Genomic DNA, 26629 nt, shown 5'->3' on the forward strand with positions numbered 1-26629 from the left:
CTTGAAATCTTACGGGTATGGTCTTGTAATTGCAACAAATTTTCATGATGTCACCAGGCAAAAGTCTTAGAAGTAACTGCACTACTACTTCTTTACTTCTAAAATGCAAAAGGATTATCTGTGCTGTAAATTTCCAAAAATAATAATAATTGTTTTTAAAATACAGCTAGGAGAATAAATTCAGAAAGTATCGAGACACTTTTCTGTGTCTCAAGACATTCAATCTCTAACAATTCTATCTGGTAATAACAATTCATGTTTGTCTTTTTCTCAAGCATGCACATATGTTTGAAATGGAAAACATCTTTTTTGTATATTTATTTTTTCCAATTACATATAAAATAATTTTTAACATTCATTTTTTAAAATTTTGAGTTCCAAATTCTCTCCCTCCTTCCCTCCTCTCTCACCTCACTGAGAAGGCAAACATTTAATATAGGTTATACACATGCAGTCACGTAAAACATATTTCCATAATAGTCTGTTGTGAAAGAAAACACAGACCAAACAAAATAAAACAAAACAAAAACCCTCAAATAAAGAAAGTTTAAAAAGTATGCTTCAATCTGCATTCAGATGCATCAGTTCTTTCTTTGGACACGGACAACATTTTTCATAAGTCCTTTAGAAATGTCTTGGATCACTATATCGCTGATAATAGCTGTCATTCATGACTGCATGATAAATCATTATAGAAGATCCTCCATATTAGAGTGTAAGCCCAGCTCTCCCTTCCCCCTTGCAGACCTTTAGACTCTCCCACTTGGAGACCTATAGGCCCTGAGTAAAGAATAAGAATACATTCCTCAGACATTCCTCTCTGGCTTGGAGACCTATAGGTTCTGAACAAAGAATAGAATACACTCCTCTCCTGCTAGGCTAGGAGACTGATAGGCCCTGAACAAAGAAAAGGAAATATTCCTAAAGCTGCTTTTTGAAGACCTAGCCAGTCTTCAAAAACAAAATGACAGATAGGATCTTCCCCTCCCAAGGGGAGTGGCTACCCTCTCGGTGGTGAACATCTGGGATGGTTAGCAGTAAGTTTTCCTTGTTCAGGACACTATAAAAGTCACCATGTGGGACAGGCACATTGGAGCCTCACCCATGGAGAGGATGCTTTGCCTGGGATTACGTTCAGAAGAACCACCAAGGAGGCTGTAAAAGGAGTTCCCCAGCTTCAGAGAAGCCTTGGGTGCAGGTGCTGAATGTGAAGTGTATGTTGTATGTTTTGTGTGTGTCTTTTGTCGCTGTCGCTGTGTTTGTACAAAAGAGAGGGATTCCCCAGCTTGAAGAAACCTTGGGCGGTGGTGTTCCTCTGAACAGGTGATGCCTCTGTGTGTCTGTGTCTCTGTCTTTGTCACTGCATTAACTGTGTAGTAGGAATTGTTAAATAATGTGGTTGCGGGGTTAATAGAGTATTTCCCCTGTCTTTCAATAAAAATTTTATTCTGTTGGGAGTGTGTCTTATTGCCAGTGCGAATTCAAAACTGAACCTAACCTAGCTTAATCGAACAATGACTGATCATCATATAGCATTGCTGTTACTATGTACAATGTTCTGGTTCCATTCATTTCACTTTGCATCAGTTCATTTAAGTCTTTCCAGGTTTTTCTGAAAGCATTCTACTTATTCATTTCTTATAATATATTAGTTTTCCATCATGATCATATACCACAACTTGTTCAACCATTCCCCAATTGATAGGCATCTCCTCAGTTTCCAAGTCTTTGTTACCACAAAAAGAGCTGCTATAAATATTTTTGTATATATAGGTCTTTTTCCTTTTTTTAAAAAAAATCTCTTTGGGATATAGACCTAGTAATGGTATTGCTGGGTTAAAGGCTATACATGGTTTTATATCCCTTTGGGCATAGTTCCAAATTGCTCTCCAGAATGGTTGAACTGGTTCACAACTCCAACAACAGGACTCCTGTTTTTTCCACATACCTACCAACATTTGTCATTTTCCTTTTCTATTATATTAGCCAACCTGATGGGTGTGAGGTGGTTCCTCAGAGTTGTTTTAATTTGAATATCTGTAAAAAAAACAATGATTTAGAGCATTTTTTTCATATGACTATATGATTTCTTCATCTGAACTTTGCTTTCTTCATCTGAAAACTGCCTGTTCATATTCTTTCGCCATTTATCAATTGGGGTATGGCTCTTATTTTTATAAATTTGACTTAGTGCTATACTCAGTATATACTTGAGAAATTAGGCCTTTACCAGAGAAACTTGCTCTAATTTTTTTCAGTCATGATTACTGTGTATTTCCCTCCATCCTATTTCCCCCATTCTTCCTGTCACTCCCCAAAAGTGTTTTGCTTCTGACTGCCTCCCCCAATTCAGCCTTCCTTCTATCATACCCAAATGAGTGTGTCTGTTATTCCCTCTTTGAGCCAATTCCAATAACTCTGAGGTTCCTTCATTGTCTGCCACCCCTACCTTTCATCTGCCCCTCCACTGTAAAAGCTCTTTTGCTCCTCTTTCATGTGAGATAATTTACCCCATTCAACCTCTCCCTTTCCTCAAACATCTCCATTTAGAACTGTAAGATAGATAGAGAAAGAGAGAGAGAGACAGAGACAGAGAGACAGAGACAGAGACAGACAGGGACAGAGACAGACAGACAGATACTGGAGAAAACCCAAATTCTCTCTAATAGCAGGTAATATACTACTTAACCCCCAGGAAAGTGTTCACAGCACTTTTTTAGACCCAGTCCCAGGCTTTTCCTAAAAAAATAGTGACCACTGCCCCCACCACTTTAGTCATTAAAAGAAAAACAAAACAAAACAACAACAGAAATAAAACTCTATTGACAGTATAAGGAAACTGGAATTCCTTACCCCAAGGTGGTTGTCCTGCCTGAGGTCAATGTAGAATTAGAGTAGAAGGCATTAAATTAAATTAGATTGCAACTGCCACTTACACCAGGTAGCCTCAGGGCATGCTTATGGTTTTAAGTGTTAGTGCATTATTAGTTCCCTCTAGGAGGTTCCTTTAGAAGGAGGAACACATAAGATTACAAATGATGCTGGGCAATAAAATGGAGCAGTACCGCTCCTGAAAGCTAGATGTGGGAAGGAAAAAGTAAAAGTTACAGAAGAGGAATGGATTGTGGTAAAAGTGGAAACACTACAATGAATGAAGTAGAAAGATAAAGGAATAGATGAATGAGGGAAAATGCTAAAAATGCAGATAATCTGAAACTAAAGGGGAGAAAAGAGAAATTCAGAGTAATATTATTCTGAAACACCCAAAAGATCTATCAATATGATTTATTTTGGAAGGCTGGGACAAGTATCAGTACAGACTTCCTATATTGTGTTCCTACTATACTGAAATGAAGCAGTTAATGCTGTTTTGAATAAGGTGTTGGTGCAATGCAATGAAAATATAAAACATTATTCTAAAGTTGGACAGCAAATAATGTCAGTGGGCCATCATAGCAATTCAAGTCTACAATTCAAATGAGGGGAACATTCATTGGTCATATTTGAAAAAATGTTAAGATATTCAAATAGCTTCTTGTTAACAATGTGCAGAACTAAACTGTTGTAGCGAAACAAAATAACGAATATATACTGATTTTAACTAAAGTGTTTATTGTTTTAAAATACTTCTATGGCACATGACTTTTCTTGAAAGAGCCTGAAATCTAATGTGCAAAATAAAGCTTGGGGACTGAAACAATCATAGGATAATGCAAGGCAGAATATAATGAAATGGAAAAATTTGTGGTACAGACATTAAATACTATAGAAGTCAAGAAAGGGAAGAGATTAGTGCAATCTGGACGGCGGAATATCAGCAGGTCCTTAGAAAAAAAGGCATGAGAGAGATAAGAAAAGAGAGGAATAATCACAAGTTACCCTGTGCTTCTGTAACCTCATGGACAGTGATACAGAATGGGATTTGAATTTAACATTACGTCCTTGGGGAACAACTGACAGGCAAATAGAAGTGGAACATAAAACATTTATAGGCACAAACAGTGGGGGTAAAAAGCCCATTTCTTTTTCCAGTCACTATTTCAAACTTTTTCCTCTTGCCTGAATACCTGAACTGCAACCCACCTACACAATTATGTATGATACAGTCGCCTAATTCACTGGGAAAACTAAGTCCATACAATGAGTGTCCCCTCAACTCATGTCTTCTATCAGTGCTTAAAACTCCTCAGTTTCATTCCCGCTCTCTCTACTTCCCTACCTTCCTTAGGAGGAGAGGTACTCAACTCTTGGCTAAGATTGGCTCCTCTCCCTATGAATTTCATGTTATCTAATCTATAACATATTCCAGAATCTTGCTCCAGAAATCCTGCTCTTTCTCATGCATCTCCAGTCTCTCAGTCTCTACTTGTTCCTTCCTTTATGCCTACAAGTATATATTAATCTCCAAACACTTAAAAAAAATCCTGCCTCTGGCTCTTCTACTCTGTCCAGCTAGCATACCTCTTAGTCCCCACATAAACTTGGGTGAATTATTAACCTCTTTTTGCCTCAATGAAATGAAAGAGTTGAATGAGAACACATTCAAATGCAAATGGATCCCTATACTGCATATTGACTTAGAAAATCTGAAATGAACATTATCTATATTTTCACACATTTTTATTTATTTTGTTAAACACTGTTCAATTATCTTTTAATCTGGTTCAGCCTGCACTCAGAAATTTTATAGCCATGAGTTTGAAACCTCTGGACTAGATGACTTCTGAGGTCCTTTTCAGCTCTAAATATAGGACCTTGTGAATCTATATTTCACCTCTTTTTCAAAGACCATATTCTTTTGCCTTTGAAAAAATTATCTATACCAGATGCTTATACTTTCTCATCACAAACTTTTTCTGCAACTTCTTGAAATCTCACGTTGGTCCCTGTCATTAATATTGAAACTGCTCTCTTAAAGCTTACCAGTGACTCAATAATTATCTAATCCAAAGGATTTTTCTGTCTTCACCCTCCTTAACTTTTGAATCATCTGATACTGTTGACTCCCTTTCCTAATGAGTAGAATTTACTCCAACCTTGCAGTTTCTATAACATCACCTTATTATCAATTGTATCACTATGTCTTCCATTATGTTTGAACTTTTGATTTATTAAAATGCCATTTGCTTCACTTGTTTCAATTGTGCAAACTAATGAATCTATCCTAATTCTCAGATGGTGTTTGAATGATCCATTCAATTTAACACACATATATTGAACATTCCCATTATGTGGGGGAGGAGAATGGATAGTTGTTGTATGTGTGGTTTGTCTTTCGTTCTCGAAGAGGACCATGACATCAGGAAGATGATGCCATGACTTGCAAGTCAATTGGATTTAACTGAGGGAGGGCTGTGCAAAGTCACCAGCCTCACTTTCTCCTCTGGAGCCATCTGGTCCAGTGGCCATATAGAGCAGGAAAACTGGAGATGGCTCAGGATACAGGGATAGTGTCAGATCTTAAAGATCTGGGTTCAAGTAAGTCTTACTTCTAACAAGTGCTTGCTGTGTGAAAAGGCCAGAAGACCACTTCTCCGTTCTGTTCATGCTACACTTTAAGTAGATAAGATATAAAGACTGGCTGATTTATTTGATAAAGGAAGTTTCAAAACCAGGAGTTGCTTACATCAATGAAGTCATAGATCCATCTCCCTAAACTAATTAGGTCCCCTTCCCCTCCCCTCAAAGGTATGGGCATCATGGATACACATTAAACAAAAATCAAAATAGTCCTTTCCCTCAAGGAGCTTACATTGGGCTGGATATTATGCAATATTAGTTAAATCACATTAAATTCAGAAGTAGGCCAAGTGTCATTTTTTTATGATATCAGAACACTGAAAAAGATAATAAGAAAAAAATGTTTGGGCACATCTTAACCTAAGTAGTGAGACAAATTCAGATTGGTTTTGTGATGTGTTTTTATAGAGTAGTAAGGCATAGAATATGATTAATAATACTTAATATGGTCCTTCAAAAAGAACTCCCTATAAGATCAAGGGGAAAGGGCCCTCCTCACTTTCCTGGATTTTTCCTTAGTCTTGAACATAATAGCACACACATTCAAATTATTCATTTGCCTTCATGTTTGATTAAACATTGATGAACAGTATATATTATATTTTCTTACATAGCACCCAACACAATGCCATTAAAAAGAAATTCTTTTTAAGGTGAGGGTGATCAGGCAATATGATTCCTTTTTATAGACAAGATTCGACTTTGAAATAATAAATAGAATTTATATATAGAATACAATGAAGCTTGCTACCCATGTCCTACTTAAGAGGTGATGGATTCAGGATGCAGAATGAGGCATAAATCTTTTGGACATGGCCAATGTGGTCATTTGTTTTGCTTAACTGTGCTTATTTGTTACAAGGGGTTTTTTTTTTTCCAGCGGGCATCAGGGATCCTGGAGCGAGAGAAAACAGACTTTTGAGCATTGACAAAAAAAACTTTAGTTTGAGGTTAATGGGAATCAATGAATCTCAGAGTTAAGAAGAACCTCAAAGGCTATCTAACCCAACCCAGACATGGCCCCCAAATTTCCCCTTACTACAACATATACCCAAGGTCATTCAGCCTTCACTTTAATGTTGAGGAGGTCCCTACTAGCCTCTGAAATCATTTATTCCATGGGGGTAGGGTTCATTTGTGAGTTTTATTTTTCCCTAGTTAGTTGGAGAGTATAATCAGTTCCTCTCCAGGAGATTATGAGGAGAAAAGATCCTCTCACACCAAAACATGAGCAGCAAGATACGGTTGGCCTAGACCAAAGTATCACTCATTAAAAGAGAACTAATAGATGACCACAAGTCTAGGTAGTCAGAGATCAATGACTAGTCAAGCACCAAGAATTCAGATGAACAAGGTCTAGTGTATAGGAGGCTGAGTCAGCAAAAGCGCCAAACATTTGTAGAGTTGGTGAACTATGATATTGACAGTCTCTTTCTGTCTCTATCTCCCTCTCTCTTCGTGTTTCTGTCTCTGTCTTTCTGTCTCTGTTTCTCTCTCTATTTCTCTCTGTCTCTCTGTCTCTTGTCTCTCTCTGTCTCTCACTCTCTCTCTCCCCTCCATCCCTCCCTATTGAGCATGAATGACTCTAGTGCATAAGTGACAATAACAGTCTGTAAGTAAACCCTATCTCTGATTAACATACAGCAGAGAAGCTAGGATTACATTCCAAATGATTAAAACAAAAACTCTGAAACTCTGATTTTGGAACTATTTCTAAAGAGAATTGTCACATACTGTATCATGAGCTTAAACTTAACTATTCTTTGAAATATAAAATGATTAAGTTATGTACTTCCTGATATGACTTTAGGATACTTTAAAAATCTTCAGCTCACATATGCTATTGTTTGTCTTATATTATTGCTGAAAGTTTTTTTAATCTAAAAAAGTCTACTTGCATGCAAAAACCTCTTTTGCCAAAGTAAAAGGTGTACATAGACTTCAAATTGATTTTTATAGGAAAGGCAGCATAGGGATCTAGGTTGGGAGTCAGGAAGACCTGAGGTCAGATGTTACCTCTGTCACATACTGGTCCTGTGACTCTGGGCAAGTCAATTAACCCCTCAGTATCTGGGCGATTCTAAGACTATGAGTTGCAGAGAAGGTACCAGCTTACATTGGTAGTTAGACTTTCCTTATCCAGAAGTTGCCTACACACCAGTGATATCACAAATTTTACCCTTTTCTCTAATTATTTTTAACTAAGTATCAAAACTGAAGACCACCAAAATTCTCTATAACTTGTGTTTTTATTTTTGTAAAATGCTCGTATGTAGTAGCATATTTAAATACACTCCTCCAAATCATCTAAAATCTCAAGAATTATAAAATAATTTTACCTATTTTGAAAAACAGCATTCATTATGACAATCTGTGTTCCAGTTATCAAACCCAATAAAACTACACATGTAGGTTTCTTGTAAACAATTGAAGACCTAGGAAATTAAAATAGAAACACCCACAAATCATAAAACAGAACTATTAGTGGTTGCTATATTACAAGGGGGTTTCAAGTTGCTTCGTGCCTCTGTGCTAAGATAAAAGATACTCTGTTGGCATTTTCACTTGCCAAAATAGCCATTTGCAATTAAAAATTAAAATTGGCACTTCTTCTTTGCAAGCAATTATCTAAAGGCAGCTGGCTGTCTTCCTTGTTTACAAGTGCTCTTGTGTCATGACTTCATTCTATTTGGAAATTTGCTTTCCTTGAGTTTTATATTATTAACAATTTTCCCAACATTATCAGCTCCTCACTTTTTAACACTTTTCAATATATTCTAAGTCCAATGGGATATTCTTGAAATATACATCCAAACGGAAATTGACCAAGTAGTTGGTGTTAAAGTATCTCATATTATTTCTCAAAGGTCTCATATCTCAAATATATGAAGAACTTTGTCAAATTTATAAGAATATGAGTCATTCCCCAATTGATAAATAGTGAAAAGGTATGAACAAATAGTTTTTCAATAAAATCAAAACTACATACAGTTATGTGAAAAACTGTTCCAAATCATTATTGATTAGAGACATGCATATTAAAACAACTTTGAGATGTCATCTTACATCTATCAGATTGGCTAAAATGATAGAAGGGGAAAGTGAAAATGTTGGAGGGGAGGTGGAAAAATTGGGACACTAATTCACTGTTTGTGAAATTATGAACTCCAGCCATTTTACAGAGCAATCTGGAATTATGCCCAAAGAGTTATAAAACTGTGTATACCCTTTGACCCAGCAATACCACAATTAATTCTGTTTTCCAAGGTGATTAGGGAAAAAGGAAAAGGACTTATATGTTCTAAAATGTTTATAGCAACTATCTTAGTGGTAGAACTGGAAATTGAGGGAATGTCTATCAATAGAGGAATGACTAAACAAGTTGTGGTATATAGCTGTGATGGAATACTACTGCGCTATAAGAAATGGTGAGCTGGTTGATTTTAGAAAAACATGAAAAGGCTTGCATGAAATGATGAGGAGTGAAATGAATATAACCGACAGAACACTATACACAGTAATAGTAATATTGTTGGAAGAACAATTTTGAATAACTAAGTCAGTTTGCATATTATAAATACTCAAATCTGCAAACTTGCTACCCACATCCAGAGAAAGAACTGATAAATAGAATTATGTATAGTATGAATTTACATATATATATATATATACATATACATCATATATATATATACACACACAAATATATACATATTAGTGTCTTATGCTAGCCTTCTCTAGGGCAGGATTGGGGGGAAGGAAGAAAAAAATTAAAAATGAACAGCAAAGAACAAAAGAAAACTTAGAAAGTAGCACAGAAAAGCAGTATAGTTTTGAAAACAATGTCTAGTATTTATTACATAATTATTCAAAAAAAAGTAAATAGCATGAAATGGAAATTCATGGTTTTACATTGAATCCTCTTTTATGTTGTGCTGTGCATATGGGAATGTTCTTTTTTTGGTCTTTTTATATTGAAGTTTAAAATGAATAAATAAAATAAAATATCACATATTGCTATACACATAAAGTAAAAAGAATGGCATTCTAAACATAAAGGTGGTAAGTGATTTTTGCTAAGTGCACAGAATTAACAAAATGCAATTATCATAAATGTAGCACTTAGCATAGTGCCTGGCACATGGTAGGTGCTTAATAAATGCTAGTTAACTCACTGAAAATGCAAATTATTAAATGTCCAAAGAAGCAAATGATCTTGAAATGACATAACTAATAATGTCAAGTCAGTAATTAAGCACACCCTACAGAGTAGGCACCAATAGACTACAACTCCATCAAGCACACAGCTCTAGTACTTTACTTTTGGGATGCATGGGAGAAAGTGGGAGATTAGAGATAACCCAGATTATGCCACATATAATACCTCGTTTGTGTACTGGTTTACACTTTTCAAACTATTTTCATATCTAATATATATGATGTATATATATATATGCATACACACATATATTTCTCATTTTACCCCACTTATATGAGTTAGTAGGCCAGGTTGCATAGAAAGAATTCCGGATTTGGAATTAGATGACCTGGGGTTGAATTCTGCAGTAGCCACTTAACTATCTGTGTGACTGGGTACAAGTGTATCTTATATTTTTCATTGGCATATTCAGAATAATAATTCAGGGAAGGGAATGAACATTTATATAACCTCTCTTATATGTCAAGCACTGTGCTAAATGCTTTACAAATATTATCTCGTTTGATTCTCACAACCACCCTGACAGGTAGGTATTGTTATTTTCATTTTACAGTTGAGGAAACTGAGGCAAATAGAGGCTAAGTGACTTACTCAGAATCACACATCTAGTAAGTTTCTGAGGCTGAATTTGAAGTCAGGTCTCCCTGACTCTGTCCAGTTCTCTATCCACCATACCACCTGGCTGACCAATGAAGTAATTTGCAAACAGTAAAGTGTTCCAAACATGGGATATTTTTTATATCATTATATGAGTTATTAGTTTCATTTCTCAAAAGAGGAAACTAAAATACCAAAAGTAAAGTAGTTGCCCAAGGTGACAAATCAAATTGGCAGTAGAATTCAGACCTGAGTATCCTGTCTCTTAGCCCTACACTTTTTCCCTATAGAGAAATGATCTCTATCTTCATCCTAAGAACCTTTGAAACTCAAACATCTCTATGTATATTGACTTTAGAAAATTTATAGCACTCACTATGATAGTTTCCTATCCTTAGCTTATAATCAGGTTGGTTTTCTCCAATGCATAGATCATAGAATCAGAATATAATTGTCTAAGTTAAGATACAATAACTTAGAGGTTTAATACAGTAACAAATAGCAATTTACATGTGTCTGCAAGATATTTTTCTCTTGTAACTCTTCCAACACACCCACACCTGCGCACAAACTTATGTATTGATACCCTTCATGTTTTCTTTTACTAACAACATTCTACTTAAAGAGAGACTTGTTTTAAAAAGCAAAAGCAAAATGGGAGGGGAAGAAAAGTATTCAGAAAAATATATAACTTCACATTTGTATCACTCACCTAAAAGACACAGAGAGCCAAAGGTAGACATACTTGCCTTTTAAAAATACCAAGTTAAACAGTTATTTAATAAAACAAACAAACAAAAAAACAGCAGTTAAGTGACACAGTGATAAGAGAGCTGGTCTCAGCGCCAGGAAAACCTGGGTTCTTCTGTCCTTACACATACTGGCTACACAATCACGAAGAAGTCACGACTCTGGGGCTAGGCAACTAAGATTGCTTAGTATTGCAGAAAGTGCCAGCCAGCACAGGTAGAGGGAGTTTCCTCATCTCAGGAGTTTGCTATGCCAATGAAACACAGTTCCAATTTCTATCCCTATCCCTTAATAAAGTTAAAAGATACAAGAAATAATCATCCTTAACAGTGCCTAATAAACATTAAAAAAACCATACATTTGAATGTTTCGTCCACTTTCTCCTCTCTGCTATCACTAGTAACCCATCACTACTAACTATATCTACCCCCAAGTCATTCTCCATCATCCTCATTTCCCCAAGAGTAAGCAATAAAGGAAAAGAACTAGGGAGTATTTCGAATTCTCTAGTAGTCCTAGGCTTTAATATTTGTTAACAAAAACCTGTAGATGCTATTTTTATAGCATCACAATGATTTAATAACAACTTCTACCTACTTAATAGGAATCTTCCTCTACATGAAGCATAACTTTAGACGTGCCTTCCTTGTTTCTTGGCAGTGAAAATGTTGGTCTGCTAAGTAAATCTATCCCTAAAGTACCTCATTAATCACCATATACTTGTTCTTGGCAAAATACACGCTACAAAAACTGTTATTAAAGTAGGATTTGGGGATTCCCAGGCTGGCAGGTCATGTTATTATTTAGTCACATTTTTCTAGAAATAATTTTCTTACAAAGTCCTTTATTATTAATAAAATTATCAGAGGTGCTGTTCCAACCAACTATGCCTTCATTAGCTTTTTGAGAAATCTATTATCTTCCAGGCTATTTGAATTGCTAACTGGTAAAGTTCTAGATGACATTTTTACATAGGACCTTTTGAAGCTTCATACAACTTTCCCAGAGAAGAGGGGGAAAAAGAGCACTTCCCTCTTTTTTCTTTTTTGTTAGTGTGGATCTAGCACCCCTTTCTAATTCCTTGGGAACTGCAGCACACTCAAAATGCACATAGAAAGCTTCATCTTGGTTATACTGATGTGTACAAAGTTCTTTTTCCACTTAATGCTACCACTAAAAGATATCCTTAGGTTCATTCATGGTGAGTTTATTGTTGTTTTTAAGAAAATTAACAAAACTATTTTGAAATTAATGGGGAATGAAAGGCTGCTTTAAACAAAGATGAGGCTTCAAAAACTTATTGTGAAGAAGATATGATGTAGGACAACACTTAGAAATACAATGGACATATTATAATCTTAGCAGCTTCAAATATTCTCACATTGAATAATTTACCTTGAAATTCATGAACCTGTAAAATATATTTTTTTTAAATGAAGAAGCAACAACAGAATATTCTGAGTGTATTCCTGTTAAATATCATACCAAGGAATTTACTAGGATCTGTAATGTTACTAAGTGTTCACCAATTTAGGTTGAACACCCAAGACATAACTAATATGTCCATTATTTAAAGTAAAACATTCCTAGAAACAGATGTGAATATATTGCAATTTAAAGAACATTCAAAATGATCACTTGTGCTTTTTGTTTTAATTATGATGCAACAACCTTCTCCTTGGAAGGTATAAAGGATAACATATGAAGTTGATGGAGGTAAGCTAAGCAAGACTTGGGTCTAGTCCAATCTTGGACTGTAAAAACTGCACACTCCAGAGTCTCACAGATTGCTGAGTTCCACCTGGTCAAACTCAGGAATCACAGTCTAATTCAACTTCTACCCTCTTATTGGAAAAAAAAAATGTTTCAGGCTAGTATGTCAATGCCCCAATAATAGTGAAAACTATGTTTGGATGAAAATATTTGAGAAGCACTTTCTTACATAATGTATACCAAAATCCAGGCAAGCAGCCGTTCAGAGCAAGATTCAAGAGGAAATAAGGAATGCATTGATAACTTTCCCTACAAGCATCTCTTTGTAAAACTGTTTCATAATTTCATTTGGAGGGTGGGCAAAAGGCAGGAAAGGTGAGCTTTCTAAAACAGCATTAAAATGGCCAGATACATAAAGCTGCAGTAGGAAAAGGACTGAGAGGATGAATGGACCTTGTGGGGAAAACAGTAGTAAACCAGTGGAAGGTTTTAAATGCCTAAGGGAAAAGTCAACATTTGCTTCTAATCATTTTCTCATTAAGCATTCAGTGCTAGCTGGTGAGGGTTTTGCTTAAACACACACACTTTATATTGACTTAGAGCCAGGATGGTGCTGCTGGAAACCCAACTCCTGCCTGATCCCTTGCCCAGGCGTCTGAAGCAGCTCCTGCCACTTCAGGAAACATCTTATTAATATCAGATTTGAAGGAGACTGAGCCCCCCAACGCAGGTCTCTGCTATTATAAGGCTTGCGCATATTTTACGTTCCAACACCACCTCCATACCCATCCGCAGTAGCCAGAACGCCAATTTTTAGTTTTATTATTATTATTATTACTATTTTCTTTCCGTTTAGGCAGCTTCTCCCCAGACCTTGGCTAACTTCTCTCTGCCAATAACGAGCTGTATGTACCAACACATTTGTTGTCCGGTGGAGGTGGTGAAGTCGGCTTCCGGGCTAAAGTCGAGCAGCTTTCTCCCTTAAATACCATCTTTTCCTTATTGAGCCCTAATAAGTATTACTGAAGTTCGAAGTATTCTGTTTCCTACATCTCTGACACTTCCTCTTTCTCTCTTCCACCGGCCTCTAGACCACTCACTGACCAGCAATCCCTCAAGCCTTCCGTCTCCAACTCCGGCTTCAGGTCACTGGGCTTGGTTCCCTACCATACTCAAATTTCCGTTTTAGCACCACCAAAAGCTCCTACCGCCGACTCACTCACTACCTGCCTCTCTCACATCCTGCCCAGCAGACGCTGAGCAGAGAAGCACAAATGCTGCCTAGCATGAGAACAGGGCAAGTTCAGGAGTATAAAGAACCTGGGGTCAGAGTGAGGGGGAAGTGTGTGTGTGTGTGTGTGTGTGTGTGTGTGTGTGCGCGCGCGCGAGCGCGCGTGCGTGTGTGTATGTGTGTAAGGGTGTGAGAAAACCAGTTCCACGCCAGGGCGCCCCATCCAGGGTTCTTGGAAGGAGGCGCGGGCAGCGGGCGGGGGACAGCGCGCTACCCGGGGCGCGGGGCACATGGCCACATGCACTCCCGGAGCAGTAGCCTGTGAGGAGGAGGCACAACGCGGGTGCCACTCACAGCACGGCACTGCACTGCACGGCTCCCCGCGCCCGCCGCCTGCTGGCAGCGCAGCCCGCGGCAGCATGCCTCGGGGGGTACTCACACGAACGCGTGGTAGATGAACGCCCACCCTCGGGGTCTCTCCAGTACGTTGTACAGATAATTCTGCAGCCGCCGATACTTGACGTTCCTCCGGCAGCTCTGGCTACTGTTGTAAGCCAGCGGCTTCCCCAGCAGGCTCATCCGGGCTCCGTGCTTCGCCCGGCGGTTCTCCCTGAAGCCGCCGCCGCCGCCAAGCGCGCCGGCGCTGGTGCCCAACAGCAGCAAGCCGTCCCCGCGGGCAGCCGAGTTCAGGAGCACGCGGCCCCGGCCCGCCTCCACATCCTTCATGCCCGTAGCCAGGCGCCCCCCGCCCGCCGCCGCGCTGCTCTTCAGCCAGAGCCCGGCGGAGCCGCCCTCATCTCCTCCCCCGTGGTTGCGGGGCATGGCATCACCACGGGCGCGGGGAGGGGGGCGCCAGCGGCGGGGGAAGCGGTCTCATGCGAGCGGGACGGCGTGGATGGAGCCCCCGGCTACCCGCCTGCCCGACCGCCGCGGCCTGGGGGCGGGGAAGCAGCCAGCCAACAAACCTCTTAGGGTCAGGGGGTGGGGAGGGCGGGCGAGCCAAGGAGGAAGAGGAAGAAAGTGTCAATCGCTCCCGGGTCTGGGGGGCCACACAAGATTAATCTGGACCTGGTCTTTGTGCCTGTCACTTTGAAGGCTCTTGAGGATTTGGGGCTTTTTTCTTTTCTTTCATAGTCCTGTCGCCTCCCCTAACTGCCTCCAGAGAGGGAGAGAAGAAACCCAGGGCTCCCAAAATGCAGTAACTGGCACGCACAGACGAGCGGGCGAGTACACGGACCCCAGTAGCGACCCCACCAGCTATCCTAGACTGGTCTTGGGTCAAGTACTCGACTCTGGAGGCTGACCCCGTGCCCAACGGTATGTTTCTTCGATTGATCTGGGTGGGTGCTCCCAGAAGAGGCAGAGGCAGGACCAAGCAGGAGGCTGATGGGGAAGGTCTTCTGCCTTCCTCAGCCGCTCTGTGCCCCAAGCTAGGGAACTAGGCAACAGTAAAGGTCCGTGTGCTCGACGTGCCTCTGCTGGCTACGCAGCGCGGCCGGGTATGTCCATCCTTAGGTATAGGCTTGAGCGTGAAAAGCCCTGCCCTACGCTACCCCTGGCCAGCCTACTCAGGTACTGAGCACAGACCTGAAGAGGCTGGGGAGAAATAAAAGAAAGACTGATGCGAGAAGGGCTGCTGTCCAACTGTGGGGTTCCCCTTGCAGCCCATAGAGCTCACCTCCTGCCACCCCGCCCCTAGTTATTTCGCTTTTCAAAAAGAGAGGAAGCTACGCAAAACCAAGCGCGGTGCAGAGCGCGCATCCCCTGGGCATCTCCCCTGCACTGTTTCTGTAAGCCCCGGCACCGTTGTTACTTTGTAGCCAAAAAAGAAGACCACACAGCCGGGCAAGAAACTATCCGTACTCCTCAGACTGGGCGGGGGAGGAAAACTCCAGAGTGGTCCCGTCGGAGATGAAGAACCTCTGGCAATGATAACGAAGATAAGAGCTCCTGGTCCCCAGAACCCAGGTCTCTCACGTCAAGAAATTTCCATTTAAGTCTCAGAAAGTCCTAAAGCCTGCCAAGTCGGCAGTGGCGGCGGCAGCAGCCGAGGCTCCTGGGTCTGGGAGAAGGATCTGGGAGATTTAGGAGAACACGCACTTTGTCTTCTCTGCAGATGAGCCTCTAGCTTCTCGGATTCTCCCCCTCCCCCAGTCTGTGTATTGTTGCACTATTTATACATTGAGAAACATGTTGCAAGGAGGGATTTACTGGATCGCCCCGTACGCATTCACTTAGATTCCGAAATCCCTCCCCCACTCTCCAGGTTGCGCGGAGATCCTCCTTTTCTCGGTTCCCAGTCCTCCCCCGCCCTTCAGGTTCTGAGAGCAGCGTTGAAAACGAGTTGATACATAGTCTTTCTCTAATATACACATATATACCATTACAAATAGTATAGAAGCTGTACCAAAGGAAAGCCTTCTTCCTCAGGCTTGGGAACTTACTCCAACTGCAAGAAAAATGATCTCCAAGTGAAGCTGACAGGTTCCAATGGAATGGAGAGGGGAGGGCAGAGAGGCGTGCTCTAGGATATCTAAGTCTTTTCCAAAAAATGTAAAGGTTAGAGAAGCCTGAGGCATAACTCTGCACTTTGTCCCCTTGCCTCCGCTGAGATAAGCATCAGTACATACTCAGCTGCCCATACCCACTCCAACCATGCCTGCTTGCCCAGTGGGGCAGGAGCTTCCTTTTACCTCTTCTCTTATTTATTGTTGGGGCTGCTGTGACAAAGCCCAAATGAGGACTGACCCAGCATTGGGTACTTTTGTCTTCAGTCCATGTCTCTCAACTCAGGTTTTTGCCTCAGCCCTCCTTTCTCCGCAGCTTCTCAGCCCCAGCCCTACAACACCCTCTCAGAGCAGCACAGTTAGGGTGGCAGGGATGCCACGTGACTCCGCTGAACACCAACACTCAGAGACACTCTTTCCTCTAAAACACAGAACACCCACACGCTGAGGAGGTGCTCAGGAAACTGACTAGTGCCCTGATACTGAAGGTAGATGTAGAAGGAAATGGAGGTAGGGGTGGGGGTGTGCAATGCTAGCGTCCTAATGCCGTAGTGGAAGCAATTTCCTATATTTAGACCCCCATTTCAGGATCTGTATAGGAAACTTGGGGTGATAAATCAGAAACTCAAAATGACTCCTGTATGTGCTTAAATTCTGTGGGCTTGTTCTTTACTGCACTGAACTCAAAACAAAACAAAACAAAGCAAAAAAACCAACACTTCCTCCTAACCCCAAACCGTTTTACTCCTCAGACTTCATCTGTGAATGAAGAACTTGGCAATCTCCTTCTAGGCTCTTGCACTGAGGACCGCACCCCCCTCCAGTTAGAACATCAGACACTATGGTGGACACTTTTTCCTGTCAAGTAAAGCTACGATTAATTCAGTGCCCAGAAGAGTGCTCAGTGGCTTCATAATCTACTTCATGGAACTTTACAAAAAAATCTCCTAATCGACCTAAATTTTGGCGTATATGTAATACCCCTCCTTGTAAAAAAGATTTCTGGGTGTTTTTAAGGTGAACCATTTCTACCTAACATGAAGCTGTATAGAAATGAGATAGCAGATGAATAAAACTACAGAAAGCCTTCCTCTAAGGGAATTTTGGTGGGATGGCTTTATTTTGAGGCTAACTTCCTCTCCCCTCCCCATCCTGCCGCAGGACAGGTAGAAGCTGAGTTAGTGGGATTTTATAAGGTATACAATTGAGCACTTTTGGAGCATTAAGGGCCCCGGCATTGTCAAACTCGAAGATCTATGATTTCATTCAACTAGTCTGTATTACATCTAGATAAGTCTTAGGAAAAAATGCCCTGAGGCTCAGAGATTAAACTATTTGCTTATGATCATATAGATACTGTGTTAGAGGTAAGACTTAAAGATTTTGTGGCTCAGAGTCCAGCACCCTAATCCAACACATTGCCTCTCTTTACTGAACTAATGTCTTTTAATTGACCTGATGACAGAAGAAGAATATGCATATTACAAGAGATAGAGAATGTATTTGTGATTTCACTGGTTTTTCGAGGTTCCCTTAGAGATTACTTCCACCTATGCAGATCAGCACCTTTTTGCAATTTACAGGCTTAGAAAGTTGCTAGAGCACTGAGAGAATAAGTGACATCCCTTGGGTCCCACAATCAATATAGGTCAGAGATGGGACTTGAACTCAGGTCTTCCTGACTTCAAGGGCAACTATCAATCCACTAAACTGCCTCACTTTGTGTTAATACATATTTAAAATAACAACCAAAATGCAATGTAGACTCTGTGTGTATTGATATTATTAAGACAATTAATTGGAAATGCACCATGGCATAGTGGATAGAGCTGGCAGTGGAGTCGATTTTCCTGAGTGCAAGTGGTTTCTGGTACACATCTGGCTGTGTGACCCTGGACAAGTCACATAGCCTCTTAATGCTGTCTAGGCAACTCCTAAGACTAAAATTTACTAAGCAGATACCAATCTGACCTAAATTGTCGGAAGAGTTCTCTGTCTACTTCCATCCCGCACTTCCCAAGGCGGTGGCATAACAGGGCTGACCAAAAAAACAAAATCAATTAAAATAGACCCAAAGGAAAATGCTTCCTGGAGGAATAATTTTCCACTTTCCATAGAATATGAGCTTTAAAATATGGGTGTTTTCCCCTCTAACAATGGAGATGAATTTACTTAAAGACTCTCTCAGCAAGTTCTCCCTTTGGCCATACATACCTATTTATAATATAAAGTCTGTGGCCCTGGAGTAGTTTTCCTCTGTTTGAGGTCCTCATGAAAACTGAATCAATTCCTTGTTTTCTTGGCAATATGTGCTGTTACTGTGTTAATCAGTCCAGAAATATACATTTAAAAATTAGTAATGCTAATTTTTAGATACATCCAGAAACCTATTCATTGATAATGTGTGTTTGCAGGTAAATAAAACTAATTACTCTAACTTGCATGAATAAATATTTCTCTCTCTCTCTCTCTCTCTCTCTCTCTCTCTCTCTCTCTCTCTCTCTCTATCTCTCTCTCACACACACACACACACACACAATTAATACCCATTTCAACATATGAAACTTTCACTTGGTTAAACGTCAAAGAAAAGTAACAACTACAAAATCCAGATGTGAAGCTATAGATTGTATAAATTTTGGAGGCACAAGTATTGCTTGTGTTTATATAACTTTGGAGGTATAGGTAACTAGGTAGAACAATGGAGAGAATGCTGGACTTGGAGTCAGGAAGACAAGTTCAAAACCTGACTCAGACACTAGCTACGTAATGCTGGGTAAATCAATCTCTCAGCCTCAGTTTCCTCACCTATAAAATGGGGATCATAGAAGCCCCTACCTTACAGAATTGTGAGGATCAAATGAGATATGTAAAGTTTTGGTGAACCTTAAAGCACATTATAAATGTTAGGTATTATAAACTATTATTACTAGTGTATCTTGTGTTCCATCTTCCACTGCAAAGTAGGTGGGGAAAAGATAGAAAATTTAAGAAATCAAGAGAAATTGTTTATTATTCTCTTTGAAAAGTCAATAGAAACATGCTCTTCATTAAATCATATTCTTTTCCAATGAAAATCAGGTTTTTGAAAGGAAGATTTTACATTCCCCCAGATTGTCTTCTCAGGAATACTCAGAAATAAGGAATCTTGAATATTCCAAAGGTGTTAAAATGTATAATAAAACATTTCACTGCCCACCAGAGGGTGCCAAAATATACTGGCATAGTTCTGTTCCATAAGCATCCTCAGGTCAAGCTGCTGACCAAATTAATATAAATGTCACTTTTTCCCCCCAAAATCTGTGACTAGGATTCTGTTCAGCCTGTGTTTGATAGAGTCATTTTAATTGAGAGCTACCTCAAGAGGTCTGGAAGGACCTAAGTTTTATTTGTGGGAAAGTGAGTTGGTTATAAAAGCCCCTTCTCCATGAAGTTACAGATCTACACAAGGAACAAGTCATAGAATTTTAGAGATTGAAGAGATTTTGGAATCCTTCCAGTGCAATCTTACATTTTAGAGAAAAAGAAACTGAAGTAAAGAGGTTAAATGGCTTTGCTCTAGACCAGGGTTGTCCGATATGGCCTACAGGCCACATGCTGCCCCGCAGTGTGATTTTATGCAGCCTGCCTGTGGGTTTTAATTTTCACTAATGAAAAAATAAGATAATAATTTTCATGGAATGCGTATTAGACTTTTTAATTCCATCGCTAATAAATAATCTCATTGATGTTAATTTTCTTTGGTGTTTTTAAGCAGTATTACCAATTTAATATATCTCATGGAATTTTTAATAGACCTGTGGGATGCATTCCATCTGTACGATGCAGACTAGTCAGTATACACCTACCTTTATACTGTTGTGTTGTCGTTTTGTTGTTTTGTGTTTGCTTTCATGCTTCATGCCTTTGCCTGTCATATTGATGACGCACATTCTCCCACTTTCAATTAGGGTACTGTATTTTTTATTCTGGGTGTGGCCCTCAAATAATTATTTTATTTTAATGAGGCCCTAAGATAATCTATGGTTGGACAGCCCTGCTCTAGACCACACGGTTATTTACAAGTAGATGATGGGTCATTAGAACTCAGATCTCTTGACTTTTTGTCCTTATAAATGCATGTCATAATTTGGATTGTAGATCTATTTTGTCCACTTGGGCTTTAATATGTGAGCGATCAGGTCAAACTCTTGAGTAACACACAGTTCTGAAAACAGGCTCTATAACATTACAGGGCTAGATGTAAGCATCCACCCAACCAACCAATCAGCTTGCCTCCTTGGCTTATTTTTGATTGGTCAGATAATACTCAAATCAATCTGTGATTTCATGGAATTTGTGCTTTCTTCTAACACTGAAGGATACAACCCATCTATGCCTGTCCATGTTAGCCCATGTTCATATCCTTCTATAAATTCCTGTTAGGTTGTACATGAATCTTGTCAGAGGCCTTCTGACATTTCTCTTGACATTGTGAAGATTCCAACTCTATAGATTGACTATCTTAATGTGTCTCATAATTTGACTTATAGACATTTGTTCCCCTACATGAATTTTATGGTGTTGATAGGTCAAACTAAACTCTTTTGAGTAGTTACAGATCTCTGATAAGAGTTTCTATAATATTTTGGTGCTAGATGCAACCATTCAAATGTCATTTGCAAACAGAAGCAAGACCTATCCCTTCTCAGGAAATCCTCATTAAACTTGGACTCTATCCAAATGAGAATATACTCAATTCGAATTTAGTTTTCAGCTTAATTACATTCACCAGAGCTTTCCCATGTTGGACTTCCATGCGCCCTTTCTCTTTTATTATTTTCCAAAGTCCCTGGACCAGAATAGGTAACCCAAACCTGCCTCAGTCTCATCCTTGTTCTCAGTTTCTCTATCCCTAGTGGCCATTCAATCTTTAGAATCAGACTCTTATCCATGGACAGAGGATATAGAAATTACTTTATGGTCTAGACTCTTGACCTTTTCAATTATAGTGCCCTCACTCCACATCCCTCCTTTGGTAGTGAGGTACTCACAGAGTAGGGAACAAAAAGGGGAGCGGCTGAATTTCCATTCCTTGGCTGCCCCAAAAGGGTGGTTATGAGGCTAACTGAATAGAAAGAGAAGGAAATAATGTAAATCCCAGCAGTAGGCATGACGTGTAGGTTTTTGCTGTTGCTGTTGTGGTTTGTGCAGAGATAGACAAAAAAGGAAGACAAGATGACAATGGTAGAAGGCAGATCCTTTCTATGGTTTCCCTGCCTTTTAACATTTCACTGCCACACTAGCAATAAATAAGTCACAAAAAAGTACCAAAGTCTTATATATTTCATCTAATAAACAGAGAATCATGTGAAGAGGATAGTGCTGGTGACAGACTCACGAGCTTTAAGAGCACCACCATCTGGAGCCATTTGCAAATTCTCAGGCTGACCTGAAGGTTTGACTTTCCAGGAGTTTGTTGGTGGGAAAGCTTTGGGATATCTGTTATATGTAAAGTTTGGGAAAGTTGTACCTCCTAGTGCCACTGAGTCTAAGCACTTGAGCTATGTCTGAGGTCTCCTGGATTTTGAATATGCCTATAGACTGGTGAAGAGCCTAGGTTTGGGAAGTGTGCTATTATCTTATTGATTTTATTTTTTTGTTTTATTTCTTTGGTGATGAGTAAGAAACTTTAATTCCAGTCAAAGTTGTGTGGTAGTCTCTATTTTATCATGTCGAAGCAATAGGAGTCAACTAATATATTTTGCACGATCACATATGTATAACCTATAGCAAATTACTTTCTCAGGAAGGGGAGAGGAGAGGAGGAAGGAAAAGAATTTGGAACTCAAAATTTTAAAAAAATGAATGTTAAAAATCATTTTTTCATGTAATTGGAAAAAATAAAATATTAAAAAAGAAAGAAATGATAGTAGTCCATTAAATGAAAATGTAGCAAGAAGGTGGACTCTCCCAGTGAGTGAAATTACTAGTCAAAAGAGTCTAACTGAAGATGTTTCATACTCAGGGCTGTGCTGGAGAAAACTCAAACCAGTTCCACTTGATAAATCTTTATTGTGAGTATTTGCACCTCAGGAATCAGCAAAAACTACAATTCAGGGCTTAATTTATTGTTTTATTGATTGTTTAGAATTAAGAGCATGATGGAGAAAATATTAATGCAGATTGAGTTTAAAAGTGCATCTGGCCTACTCTTATTTTCCCTTGGAGAGTTGGTTGTTAAACATTTACCAACAAACCCATGACCATACCCCTAGATTAAGGAGGTAAGCAGCTCTTACCCATAAAAGGGCAGAGATGGAGAATAGAGGAAGTAGCTCTCTAAAGGCCATAGAAAATATTGGCATTTTTCAGTCCAAACAATCAGTAAGATAAATGTGAGATTTCGAGCAGATGGGCCCACACTACTGAAAAAGGTCAGGCAATAGGGCAGCAGTAATCCCTGGCTGATAAACATACCACAAATGATCAGTGAAAATAAACCTTGGTTGTTGGTATTGCTAAAAATAAACAAAGGAAAAAGCATTTATAAAGCTCTTACTATATGCAGAACATTGTGCTAAGCTCTAAGAATATGAATACAAAAGCAAAGATAATCTTTCTCTTAATGAAGGAGACAAGATTTAGGGCGGTGGTGGCCAGGAAAGGGTACTTTTGTCTGGAAAGTTACAGGAATGGTGGGTGGGTTCATAAAGGGTAGATCAACTTGATTGTGATCCCTGATTCCAGAATTGAAGGAGGGGGAGGAAAGGGTATTTCTTTACTCTTTAAATAAAAAAAAATATTTAAAGTCGTGAGTTCCAAAATCTATCCCTCTCTCCCTCCTTCTCTTCCCTCCCCCCTCCCTAAGATGGTAAGCAATCAGATTATACATGTGAAATTATATACAACATTTCCATATTCATCATTTTGTATAAGAATGCTCTAATAAAAGGAAGAAAATGAAAGAAAGTGAAAAATAGTATGCTTCAGTCTGTATTAAAACAATATCAGTTCTTTCTCTGGAGGCAGATAGTATGCTTCATCATTAGTCCTTTGGGATTATATTGCTGAGAATAGTTAAGTCATTCACAACTCTTCATTGAACAATATTGCTGTATTTGTTTATAACGTTCTCTTGGTTCTGTTGACTTCACTAAGCATCAGTTCATGCAAGTCTTTCCAGGTTTTTCTGAAATCCATCTGCTCATTATTTCTTATAGTACACCAATATTTCATTATAATCATATACTATAGCTTATTTAGCCATTCCCCATTTGATGGGCATCTCTTTGATTTCTAATTCTTAGCCACCACAAAAAGAGCTGCTATAAATTTTTTTGTACAAATAGATCCTTTTCCCTTTTTTGGGACATCTTAGAGATACAGGCCTAGCAGTGATATTGTTGAATCAAAGGGTATGCATGCCTTTTGGGTTCCAGATTGCCCTCCAGAATGGTTGGATCATTTCACAACTCCATCAACAATGCATTAGCGTCCCAGTGAGCAAAAGGTATTTCAAGGTATCTGGAAATGTTGTGGAGGGGGTGGCTAGAAAGTGAGATGAAACATGGTTGGAGCTTTGCTGAAATAGTAGTCCAGGAGAAGGGGTCACCATTCAGTACAGCAGAGACCCAGAATGAGAATTCCCTCAGGTCATAGTCTATTGTGGGCAAAGAGGCAGTTGTGGAAATTGTGGAGGAGATAGCTAGAGAGATTGTGCTCAAAGAGACCAAAGCAAAGTGAAAAGATTAACCTCCTCCTCCAAGTACATTATTATATATCTTATATTATTAGATAAATTATATGGTGTAATGTTTTTGATATATTATTACTTGGCTATTATTACTATTATCATTATTATTAGTAGTAGTAATATGATGATGATAACAAAAATGGCTGAATCTTTTAAATTTGTTCATGGAAATGGGGTGAGATTTTGTTGGGGAGTCAGGACCACGTACAAACAGGTTATCTTTTAAGAAGTCAGATTTAATGATCAAAATAGGTTAGTCAAAGAAAGGGTAGAAACTGTGCAACACTCCACTGCAAGCTATAGCAATTTAAGACCTACTGAATACTTAGTAAGATACAATCTAGTGATGAGAATTATGTGTTGGAACCTTGATATCTTTTGTAAACAACTGAGGACAAATACTAGAGGGACTGCAAAAAATACATATCCTAGAGAATTCAGCCAATGAACCACACCATTGGAACTGGATCCTTATCGCAGACAGAACTACTGCCCACAGTCTCCTGGACATAGCATTAAAACATAAAACTTTAACACAATGTTTTAAATAATAACAAATATTTATATAGTGACAAGATTTATATAGCATATTACAAATATCTCATTTTATTTCTCACAAAACCCTGGAAGGTTGATGTTTTTACCATCCTCATCTTACAAATGAGGAAAGTTATAGAGATTAAGTGATTTGACCAGGGTCACACAGTTAGTAAGTGGTTGAATCAGGATTCAAACTCAGGTCTTCCTGACTCCAGAACAAGTGGTATATCTGCTAACAGATGTTGCCATACCAAGGAACCATTTGTCCCAAAGACATGTAAAGCTGTAAAGCAACTTAATATGTAGAGTATGAGGACCCATCTAGTGGAGTCCCTTTCCTTTAAGTCCTATATGATCTTCTCTGCTCTTTACATTCCCTTTTTCTCTTGGCCTCCTTCTATCTCCCCAACTTCCCATAGCTCCCATAGTTCTTCCCAATGTCATTAGTTTCTCTAGCCAGGCCATAGCAAGTCTATGGAGAATTCCAAACTTTGGATGCCATCTCTCCAGTGCAAAAACTTTCAGTCTTTCTCTTTTCTCTTAATTACTCCAGCTCTCTTACCATAGACTCTTCCTCTATTCTGCCTTCTCCTATCTCCCTCCCATTACCAGTTCCACTCATCCTCATGATGTCTCTTTAGGAAGACACGCTATTTTCCCTAGTTATTAAAGTGAGAAAAGGAGAGAGGTGAGGTAAATATAACTACTTTCTTAGATATGTATTGAGATTTAAAATAGAAAAGGTAACCCTGAGCCTACATTTACCTTTAACCTTTTTCCCTGATTAATTATGACTTTGAATTGTAAATTAATTTAGTCATAAATTTATTGACTTTTAATTTGCACCAGAAATTTATGCTGACAAGATAGAACATTATCAGTAAAACCTTCTTTTTATTAGCTACTTAAATAGCAGCTTTTGTATGAAGGGTAATTTGATTACAGTTACTAGATTTTATTTCTTAAAAAATATATACTTTGCATATTGTTGAGAGGTATATGAAAAAGAAAACTTACTTTCACCCTTGTAGTGTGTGTGTGCATATACGTGCACATACATACGTGTATATGTATATATATATTTATACACACATACATGTATATATATACATATATATTTATACACACATACACACATAATACATATGAATATATACACACATATTCACATAACGCTACTCTGTATAACACATATGTATTGTTATAGCTTAAAATTGAATTAATATTTTTGGGACGCTTTGCATATTGATTTTGAACTAGTCTACTATGAAATTCTGTTATAACTCTGTGCCCCCTAGTGGTGCTGGGATTTTTATATTAAGCTTTTCAAAAAGAGTGCTTAAATTAAAAGTGATCTGTGCAGCTTCAAATGAGAATGCAGTATTTTCAGACCTGAGATCAGATTAACTATCATGGCTTTTTCAGTATCTCTAAGACAGATAAGAAGAAAATTTTGATTTTAACTGACAGTTTTATTGCTATTTCCTGGGTTTGAATTAACATTTTTTTCCTTGTTTCCTTTGTGTTAACATTTAAGATGGACTTTTATTAGAACCATCTGCTATTTAAAGCTCATGTATACACACATATATAGATATTTATATATACATATGTTTTATGCATGCATCCTATATATATATATATAATATAAATATAATCCAATGCTTTTGAAAAATTCTCTTTCAATCATATATAGGGTATTCCAAAAGTCTTAGTGCAGTTTTAAACTTTAATAGCTTGAATTATGCATGTAATTCTATAAAATTATACGCATAAATTTCCATGTTTGGTTTTAACACCAAGAGTGATGAGTTTGG

At 38.7% G+C, this 26629-nt stretch overlaps 1 protein-coding gene across 1 annotated transcript in view; it reads right to left on the minus strand.

Annotated features, from left to right (window-relative positions):
• Positions 1-14756, minus strand: part of KCNQ5 (potassium voltage-gated channel subfamily Q member 5) — a 715330-nt gene extending 700574 nt beyond the window's left edge. Inside the window, exon 1 of the mRNA XM_036768782.1 lies at positions 14470-14756. Within this exon, the coding sequence (XP_036624677.1) occupies positions 14470-14756 (287 nt within the window). The remainder of the gene's footprint in view (positions 1-14469) is intronic.
• Positions 14757-26629: the final 11873 nt, after the last annotated feature.

This window comes from Trichosurus vulpecula, chromosome 7 (genome assembly GCF_011100635.1).
Source record: "Trichosurus vulpecula isolate mTriVul1 chromosome 7, mTriVul1.pri, whole genome shotgun sequence".
NCBI classification, from domain to species: Eukaryota; Metazoa; Chordata; class Mammalia; order Diprotodontia; family Phalangeridae; genus Trichosurus; species Trichosurus vulpecula.